Source organism: Seriola dumerili, unplaced genomic scaffold (assembly GCF_002260705.1).
Source record: "Seriola dumerili isolate Sdu_G_001 unplaced genomic scaffold, Sdu_1.0 BDQW01000147.1, whole genome shotgun sequence".
Classification (NCBI taxonomy): Eukaryota; Metazoa; Chordata; class Actinopteri; order Carangiformes; family Carangidae; genus Seriola; species Seriola dumerili.
The window spans coordinates 121252-131571 of record NW_019174402.1 but is presented as its reverse complement, the minus strand read 5'-3'; the positions used below and the strand labels follow the sequence as shown (position 1 = coordinate 131571).

At 40.9% G+C, this 10320-nt stretch overlaps 1 protein-coding gene across 6 annotated transcripts; it reads left to right on the top strand.

Moving 5' to 3' along the window:
- Window positions 1-427: 427 nt before the first annotated feature.
- LOC111225237 (proton myo-inositol cotransporter-like) lies at window positions 428-10320 on the top strand. Of its 6 annotated transcripts, XM_022749985.1 has the most exons (13): window positions 3137-3276; window positions 3561-4030; window positions 4262-4421; window positions 4629-4837; window positions 4979-5087; window positions 5268-5431; window positions 5816-5930; window positions 6329-6454; window positions 6762-6880; window positions 7065-7217; window positions 7969-8141; window positions 9425-9493; window positions 9601-10320. In XM_022749985.1, exons 2-13 carry the CDS (start codon window positions 3586-3588, stop codon window positions 9607-9609), a joined length of 1851 nt encoding a protein of 616 aa, XP_022605706.1. In that variant the 5' UTR covers window positions 3137-3276; window positions 3561-3585; the 3' UTR covers window positions 9610-10320. The 6 variants fall into 6 exon arrangements, 5 of the variants coding, with proteins under 5 accessions (XP_022605705.1, XP_022605706.1, XP_022605703.1 ...); XM_022749984.1 differs by lacking the exon at window positions 3137-3276 and adding an exon at window positions 428-500 and having other exon boundaries at window positions 3558-4030; window positions 9425-10320; XR_002665260.1 differs by having other exon boundaries at window positions 7969-9493.

The following is a 10320-nucleotide window of genomic DNA, read 5'->3' as shown; positions in this document are numbered from 1 at the left end:
ATTACTGAAAAATGGCCAGTATTAAAATTTATGACATTACGACACTAACAATAACATATGTTCATACACTAACCAATAAAATTATAGATCAACCCAATCTTAGTCTATAATCGTATTTAATCATCTATGTTGCCACTACAGCCCCGGATGTTTTCCCAAAAGCCCGACCCATTTATGAAGTTTATAATAACATTATTTAAATTCATAACTTCAACTTTGTGTCATTTCCTCTCGGTTTCTTTGAGTGGACCAGTAAATCAATGCAGCTCTATTAGTACTGTACTGGGGAAATAGCCATATACAGGTCACCGGACAAATTCTGGAGCATTTGGGCTTGACTCAAAAGACTTGGTAGTTTCATTTTCGGGAAAATGAGTAAGAGAGCAAGGGGAAAAGACGGAAGGGAGGGGTGGAGACGGGTGAGAAGAAGACAGAAGAGGAAGTCTGGATTTGAAGAATGAAGAACAGAGTAGAAAGGGAGGAGTGAAAGAGAAATGGAGGTAAAGAATGAAGGCGAGATGAATAAATGAGATGTGAAATCTTGTGCAGTTGAAGAGAAAGAGGGATGGCAATGGAGGTAGATTTTGTCTCAATATTATTTATGTGAACCAAACAATCAGTGAGTAAATGTGTGATCTGTAAATATAAAACACCTTCCACAAATACAAAAAATACATTTCTAAACTTACAAAAATAACTTGCAAATATAAAACGGATCTACAAACAAGTGCCACGAATAAAAACATATGTGAATACATTCAATTGATTTACATATAAATGAAAAGCATTAGTGAATATCTTCCTAATATTTACAACTTTCAAACAAACATTTTTGAATCAAATTTCTTTCTTGTACGCTTGTGGATTTGCATTTTACACACACACAGTTTTGAGACAAACCTCCTGCCGGCGGAACGAAAATTGACTTGTATCGGGAAAACAAGTGATCGCCTGCTGACGCCGCCATTTCCGCTTTTCAAAGTAAGAGCACACAGTCTTCTTGGAGCTGTTTTATTTCCTCAAATAATCGACAAGTAACGTGCGCTATGTTAACGATTGTAAGATATGAAGTGACAGAACCTGGTTAAGGTGATAGTCTTGATAGTATGGCTTTTAGTGTTGATATTTGTTTTGTTAAGAAATGACATATAATATCATTTTATTGTTCATTGTTAATATACAGGCTAAGCTAACTTTAACTTGTAAACCGGAACCCGTTGCCAAGGTGACAGTAAACAGTCATGCTGTAGACTGAGATATTGAAAGCAGGGTTCTGACATTCCATACTGATGCATTGTAAATAGACCACATTTCATAACCATCCAACCTGTAAAGAGATAACTGGTGTCATTTCATTACCATTGAGTTTATTGTAATCATTCAGTCCATTTGCTGTTTACAGCATAATTGGTATTTTCTACATGTAGGCTACACTCAGTTGGCAGTTATCCTCATTAGTCTTGTACAGTCACTTGAACAGCCAACTCATCTCTTACAGGTGGTAATAGTAAGGAATATGTCATAATGCACAATATATACTAAATAAGTGAAAGAAAGGTTACAAGGTTCATTTATTTATCATTTGACACAGGGTTGAGACTCTACCATTAAAAAATATTTTTATTTTCATGACATCTTATTTATTCATTCATTTACATTATATAAATTTGTTTTTTTGAGTGGAATAAAGGGAACAACAACTAACACTTCTCCATGTACAATGTTATAAATATCCAGTCAGAGATGACTTAAAACAAAGATAAATTGAACTCATCATTAAAACATACACTATACAAAAAGAGGTCACTGTAAATGTGCATTTAATGACATTTTACAATTTTCTTTTACCAAAACGAGTTATCATGCATGAATACAAGTGGACATAGTATACATTACACCTCATCCTAAAGAAACTCCCCGGTGGGAAGCACCTGTTAGGAAAGAATACTAAGAGATGTCTGTTTGTGACAGATCAACCAGTTAGACATACTATGCATTTAGAAATTATTCAGGCACTTTTTCTTTTACATTTTCCAATTTATTATTCTTATGTTGAAATTGTTTAATTCATTCATCAATGTACAATGCCAGCTAGCAGCTTGCTAATGCTAATGCGCGAGGGAGGCACTAGCTTGCCCACAGTGGGCCATGCCTGAATGACTCAGACGATAACAATGTCTTCTGGGTCATCTTCTGTTTGTCCCTGTTCTTTTCACCAAGAAAGAAAAAAAAAATGCTAAGGCGGCTAGCTTGACCTCAGTGCAGCGTGCCGCCTCTGACTTATAATTAAAATACTTGTTTGGAAACTTGCCGTCTCCGATTTGTTGTGAAGGAACTCATTGTGACATAATAAGGAAGTAGTAAGGAACTACTCAGTAACAACTCTGATTTATCACTTAACTGACCAAAGCTCTACAACTGTAAAATCAACCACCATATGCTGATGGATTTCACTCTAGTTTACAATGCAGTTCTGTTGTAATGTGTTGTAAATTACCCTCAAAGACAATAAAATACTGCAAAACTTTGTGTAAAACCTGGTGCTCAAAATTCCCACACAGTGTGAGACAATGAAGTTACAAGTAGAATTTTGATCCTATATTTACACCTGAATCTAAATGGACAATGACCAATGTGCAGTCACAAAGCAGAGTCCAATCAATTACCATTTCTTGCTGGTTGTGGGGGCCTGGAAGGTGTGCTACTGGCCTGAGATGGGCTCTGGCATCCCAATGAAAACACAGTTATATTAAATTAAATAAACTTTCCATTGCAGGGAAACCAGGACATTTGTATCAAACATATGCCAACATATGTGTAAGGTCAGGAACAGATCGACCTGAGATCTAGAACATAGGATATTTGTGGCATAATTAATTTGAACTTTGACTACTTACAGGCAGCGTCGGACATGCAACCGAAGATTATTTCAACACGGGAACCACAGAACAGACTGCAGCCGCAGTAAATGAACTTGAACATAGCCACAATTTATAATACTGTACAGCCATGACACACTCGGACCTGCTTCCGGTCTCCTAAAGAGGCGGGGAGATGGAGACACCCACGTGACACAGATACAGGAACTAATCGCAAATGAAGTGTCCCGGTTTATCTACTGTCTCTGGTCATTCACGTGACATGACGCTGAGCCAACAGAACCACTCGCTCCGTTAACCACAGGGATTTATCACAAGTCGTTATCTTTAGCTAAGATATTAACTACGGCCGTTAATAGACTTTCTTTTTTCGAGCTGAACCGCTGAACACGCACAGGTGAGGAGTTTTATTTGGAGGTCGATGGGATGACTAGTGTTTAAAGAATGCGGCAATGTTATCTACTTTTCTTTTGGATCCACTTTATACCAACTTATACCAACCAACGTTATGTTTTGAGGGAGTTTTATTAACTACAAATGTCTGCAGACCTCGCAGCCATCTCATGGTGTCATTTAACCTAAATAGTGAAGGAAGAAAGAAGAAGAAGAAGCTGCTGCTGTTGTTGTTGTTAAACTAACCGCTGGTGATCTTAACTCCTGGGCTTCCCTTATGTCCAGCAGCCACGATGAATACGGCTTGAAGCACATGAGCAACCCTATGGCCAGCAGGAGGCAGAGAGCGGTGGATGATGGAGAGCGGCGTCTCATTGGACCTCCTGCCGCCACCACCACCAGTGGGGATCCCCTGGACCAAGATGCCTCCACACCGGGGTTCGTCTATGTGTTGGCATTTTTCTCCGCCCTGGGAGGATTCCTCTTCGGGTATGACACTGGGGTGGTCTCTGGGGCCATGCTGCTCCTGAAGAAGGAGATGAACCTGAACGCCCTCTGGCAGGAGCTGCTGGTTTCCAGTACGGTTGGGGCTGCCGCGCTCTCCGCCCTCAGTGGTGGCTTCCTGAACGGGTGGCTGGGGCGCAGGATTTGCATCCTCATGTCCAGCTTCATCTTCAGCATTGGTGGCATCATCTTGAGCGTCGCCCCGGACAAGGTGGTTCTACTTGTGGGCAGAATCACAGTTGGTTTGGGCATAGGTGCGTAGACATAGTAGAATATTAGAGTTATTTTAATACTTATTGTCTTTATCTATCCAGGTAAGGTGAGGTGTTTATGCTCCAGAATGACTCATTGGACTGTGTGATTATGTAACAGAATCAAATTCATTGTCTCAAGATTTTTTTCAGCCAGAATTTGGATGTATGAAGTCTGTGGGGAAATCTTTCTGTGCACGTCAAAATGAAACCACCCCCTTTTCCTCCTGTCAGGCATTGCCTCGATGACAGTTCCTGTATACATCGCTGAAGTTTCCCCGTCTCACCTGAGAGGTCAGCTGGTCACTATAAACACCCTCTTCATCACTGGTGGCCAGTTCATTGCCAGCCTGGTGGATGGAGCTTTCAGCTACCTGAGCCATGACGGCTGGAGGTACACGCTTGTTCCACATTTGTTGTCCCTCAGGTATCAATCCTGTGGATCAACTCTGGACGTCATAACTTGTGTTGTTGCCCCAAGATATGATTTAGGTTTTGTGTAATGACCCCTGAGGGTCTTCAGACCCCAACTTGAGAATCAGCAGCGGCAGATGTCCATTTTCTCCCGTTCACTCCCCTCCTTGTTCTCTCCATACTGCAGGTACATGTTGGGTCTGTCCGTTGTTCCAGCGCTGCTGCAGTTTGTTGGCTTCTTCTTCCTGCCTGAAAGCCCTCGCTGGCTTCTCCAAAAGGGCCGCAGCGAGGAGGCCCGTCAAGTTCTCAGCCGGATCAGAGGAGGCCTGACCGTTAACGAGGAGTATGACGCCATCAGAACCAGCATCGAGGAAGAGGAGAGAGAGGCGGGTGGAGGTGACAAATAAGAGCAGTGAAAACCATGATTTGTGACAAAAACAAAAGTGATAGCTAAACATTTAACAGAAATAAAGTTACACAAGTTGTTAAAGTTTTTTTTTTTTTTTTTTTTTTTTTTTTTTTTTTGGTTGTTTGTAGGAGGTCTCGTTATTTTGCGGATCCTCAGCCAAGGTCCGACTCGCAGGGCTCTCATCGTTGGCTGCGGCCTCCAGATGTTTCAGCAGCTGTCTGGGATAAACACCGTCATGTAGGTCATCTATTCATCTTGTCATAGCTCCCACATAATTAGCTCCCCCTCTGCCTGGTAACATGGCCGACTATTGTAAATTTTTGTTTATTTTCATCCAGTGTAACTGGAAAAACTTGTCATGGCTGAGTTGTTGTGCCTGAGTCGGGGGTGGGACTGTAAATGGATCTGGTTTCTCAGGTACTACAGTGCAACCATCCTGCAGATGGCGGGGGTGCGGGACGACAAACAGGCGATCTGGTTAGCCGCTGCAACCTCTGCTACCAACTTTGTGTTCACCCTGGTTGGAGTCTGGCTGGTGGAGAGAGTGGGCCGCAGGAAGCTGACCCTGGGCAGTCTCTTAGGTGTGTCATTTAGATCATGCTACACTGACAGCCTGACAACTGAGACGATATTGTATTTTCAGTTTTACATCACTGTAATTAAACAGACTTGTGATTAACTTTCAATTTTTTTTGTTACTTATTTTCCTCATTATTGGTCAATTAAAAAGTTATTTTGCATATAAATAGAATCATTTTTGCTTGTAGTAATTAGGTATTTTATTGAGACCAATGTTTCTCTTATTGTTTTGTGACATGTTGCCATGGTATTTAGTCATTGATTGTATTCAAAAGTGCATTAAACTAAACAGAAAAGAAAGATAGACTTATGGAGAATCTGTGCAGGCTTCATTTATTCATAATTTGTATCAGCTTTATTTAGGGTGCTCATTTTCTCTAATGCAGGTACTGGTCTGAGCCTGACTCTGTTGGCAGTTGGGTTCTTGCTATCCGCCCTGAACTCTCCGCCCGTCACCCTCCACCCGGTCGACGCTCAGAACTCGACCTGCAGACAGTACGGGTGAGAGATCATCAAGCAGCTTTTCTTCCACGAGAAAATGTATCATTCTGCTGTCACCATCACCGTCTTCTCTCTCCTTCTCCCTACGCATAACCTAGAGCTGAACACATTAAGTCCACACATCTTTTCTTTTCAAGGAGCTGTGGAAAGGCATTCTGGGAAATGTAGGAAAGCAAAGGGTTCCTGACACCATCTGTTAAGAACTACCTAAGTGCCTTTAATATCATAAACTGAAGATATAGAAATAGTGGCAGAATATTTGAATCAATTTTTTTAATAGACTTAACAGACTTCTCATTGTTCTTCCTGCTTCTATGCACGTTGTTTTCTACTGGCTGTAAAGCATCAGTGTGTGAGTTGCACGTGTGAGAGGTTTTACGATGAGCTCTATCCTCCAGGTCCTGTGAATTCTGCATGTTGGATCCGACCTGTGGATTCTGTTATCGTGAAAATGGGACCAAAGTGTACGACTCCTCCTGCGTCCCAGCCAATCAAGCGGCCACAGATCATGCGGCGTGGGGAAGGTGAGACTCAAAATTACTGCATGTTTGTGCGTGACAGTAAGCGGCGGACATATAGCTGAATATATAACTGCAGTTTTTTTGCTTTGTGCATGAAATATTATCAAAAATAGCAGCTATAATAAACAATGACAGGCATTTGAAAAGAGGACGCTACTGTGCCTTCAAAATAAAACAGAAATTCCTGCAAACCAGTTTTTTTTTTCTTCTATAGTTAATAATTAAGATTGAATTGAAAAATGCTCATTGGCAAAACCTGAAGACAAAGATGGGTTTCAATTTTTTGCTTTTTTTTTTTTTTTTAATCCAGATGTTCTAACCAGACAGAGGCAACTGACAGCCCAATTTGGGCCTACAACTACTGTCCCACGTCTTACTCCTGGATCGTCCTGGTCGGCCTCATCTTCTACCTCGCTTTCTTCGCTCCAGGTGTGAAATGACTTCCTCATTGTTTTTCAAATATCTACATATCTACAGTGGCTTCAGGAAGTATTCAGACCCCTTCACTCTATTGTGTTGTAGATGTCATTTTAAATCAGGAAAGCTAAACCAACAGTTATGTGTATAATTGTGAAGAATGCAATGTGTACTGTGCCGTCCTTGTGAATATTAGGTATGGGCCCAATGCCTTGGACAGTGAACTCGGAGATCTACCCTCTGTGGGCCCGCAGCACCGGAAACGCCTGCTCAGCCGGGGTCAACTGGATCTTCAACGTCTTGGTGTCTCTGACCTTCCTTCATGTCGCTGAGTTTCTGACCTATTATGGTAAGACTATCAGGAGGTCAGGGGATATTAAAAACACAGGATAATAATCTGCATTTACTCGTGAGGTGAGACCTTTTTTTTTTTTTTTATCAGAAAAGATGGAGTGGAGTCTGAGACAATTGCCTGACAATTGCTTTAGGACACTTCTGTTTTTATATTTTGTCCACTTTCCGTTTGCAGCCACGTCTTTGTATTGTTCCCATTTCAAACTCCACTTAAAGTCACCCTCAGCTCAGCTCTTCTTGTGTGATTAGTGTACAGATAAGTATCCAGATTTTCCAGTTTATTCTGCTCACTTTCTCTCAGCACTGTTATCTAATACATCTCTTATGTTCCTAAAAACAGAGATTTAAGAATATGCTGTCAGTGAAAGCATCTCCTGACACTTCAGAGGGTCTTTTGCTTTAGCCTGATCCTTTAATATTTTCACTCCTTATATAACCAGGTGTGGTCACTGTAAACACCATCTTATCTATAGCAACAGAAAAGTTGTAACGGAGATGAGAAGTCCTGGTTTGCATGTAAGAACAACGTGGAACTAAATCAAACCATGTACTGTATATGCAGGGTATAAAACAAAGTGCTTGATTCAGTCATTTAACACAAACTATACTTTCCCGGTGACGTTTGCTGATAGTTTAACTGTCCAAATACTATTTAAGGCCACTGTACATCCATTGTGATTTATCTCTTCTTTTTGCCATAGCTCAGAACCTAACAGTGAAAATTTACTCATGACTCTCTCTTCCAGGGGCGTTCTTCCTGTACACAGGCCTGGTGGTGCTGGGTCTCCTCTTTGTCCAGGGCTGCCTCCCAGAGACCCAGGGCCTGCAGCTGGAGGACATCGAGAACCTGTTCACCGGTCAGCTCTGCTCCTGTGGAGCCTCCACACACAGCGGCAATCGTCACATCCACTACATCCGGGTAAAAGGCAACAACCGCCTCCTCTCTGACAGTGATGCCTCAGACGTAGACTAGACTGGGAAGGTTTTCTTGGGGGTTCTCTGTCTTGTCTGTCTTGAGGATTGGGAAGACGCAGATGTGGGGAGGAAAGGTGATCATGTCGCTCTCTGGTGGCTGCAGTCAACTAAGGGAAAAAAAGGTGTGAACTCTCAAGTGAATGACTAAAACTGGCACTTTCCGTTGCTCTGGCGACTCTTTTGTAAGTTATCTCTGTTTTTCCTGTTCAAGCCATGTTCTGTCGCGCATTCCCCTCATGTCCCATCGCTCTCTCTGCCATCTTAAAAGGGAAAACTGAAGCTAGGTTCATTTGAATGAGTTTTTGATAATGTTGCTGAGATAACGAAAATCTCAAGAAAGTGTGTTCTTCAGTCTCTGTGCTGCAGCACTTTCAGTATTGAATAAAACAATGAGTAGGCTGAATTCTGTGCGCTCATATTCATCAAAACTCACTGGACGACATTGGAGCTTTTCAGAGTGAACAGGTGGAATATCTTCGGCCAAGTCGGTCCCCTCATCTCAGTCCAGTTGAGTTGCTTTCCACTTGATGAAGATAAGACTGAAGTCAGAAACAAGTAATAGCTGAAGGTGGCTGCAGTGAAGGCCAGTGAAACGCAAACACTTGTACTCTTTCAAGGAAGGTCTGTTTTCAACAAACAGATCTTCTGTATTTTAAGGACGTGAACTTTGGAGAATGATTTTTGTTTTTTCAGTGAGTTCAGAAACCAAGTGACCTGGTTGCTGACTCACCGCGTCCTCAGCCTTTTTTTCTGTAGTGTCAAGACAATTTAATTTCCAGATGAAAAACTCTTTGCAGGACTTAAATCAGACCATCCATCTTTTGTTGGCACTCAGACTACAAAACCTACACACCAGAAACAATGTGTGTGTGTGCTAACCTTAATCATCTGTAGTTTTAGAGTCATAGATTTCAGAATTAAAAGATCCACATTGTGGAGAAGAGACTATCATTGATTTCTGCCTTATTGGGACATTTTGTATATCTGTACATTCTGTAGAACTCTTTCCATACACATTCCTGTTAAAATCCACATTAGTGATTTGAATCTGTGCTTTTAACCCACTAAATCAGCTTATTGTGGGTTGCTGCTATTGTCTACACAGTGGGAGTGGGAGTGATTGCACTTTTAAAAACCAAAAAGGTGTCTTATTTCTAAAGATTTTTATGTTTTTATGATATTATGTCTGGTTGCGAGAATGAGTTGCTTAAATCTCCAATTTTCTAGTCAGGCTCTGAATTCAGCTCAGCACACTACGCAGCAGTGGGGTCAGACAGTGCCATAGCCTATATAACTGTAAGTACTGCATCAAGGTGCTAAGTGCACTGAGGACTTTCCTGCTATGATACAACAGTGTTAAATATTCCTTTTTAATGCTCAGTCTCATTTCCTTGTATCCACAGCTCAAATAATGGTGACCAGGTAGCCCTGAACAACATAACGCAGTGTTCACACTCCGACATCATAACCATTTAGTGTTCCTGCTAGCTTCTAAACACTGTACAAGATTTCTCTTTAAAGGTCTTTTTGATGCATTCTTCTTTTTTATTACACTGCAAGCTAGAAATTGCCATTTCTGTGCATCTTCTAAGTGTTCCTTTTAAATGGACGATCTATAATTTGGTTTCTTATAATATAGGATTCCTACATCTGGGAATGTGTGAACTGAATCGTTTTGTGATGTGTGAAATGTGTGAAACCTTTACGGGAACAAAAGATGCTCAGTGTTTTTAACTAGATATTTTGTGGTTACAGATCCATAATCCTTTTTGACTTAATGTCATATATAGAGGTGATATGACCCCAACACTAACATGTTTTTGCTTTGGAAAATGTCCAGTATAAATGTAGTGACATATTTAAAATACTGATGCTGCCATGTTGTACAACAGACTCAATTTACCCTCAGGGGAAAATTAACGTTAACAATATTCAAAGGGATGTTTCAGGTAAAATGATGTTTATAGGCCATAGATCCATTTTCAAATGACGTATGTGTCCATTTTGGTACTGTGTCATTTAGATTTTATACACAAAATGTTCATGCTGTATATAAAATAACTCTCCATGTTTCTTTGATCATGCACTTTTCATTAATATGATCTTTCAGAAATAAACATATT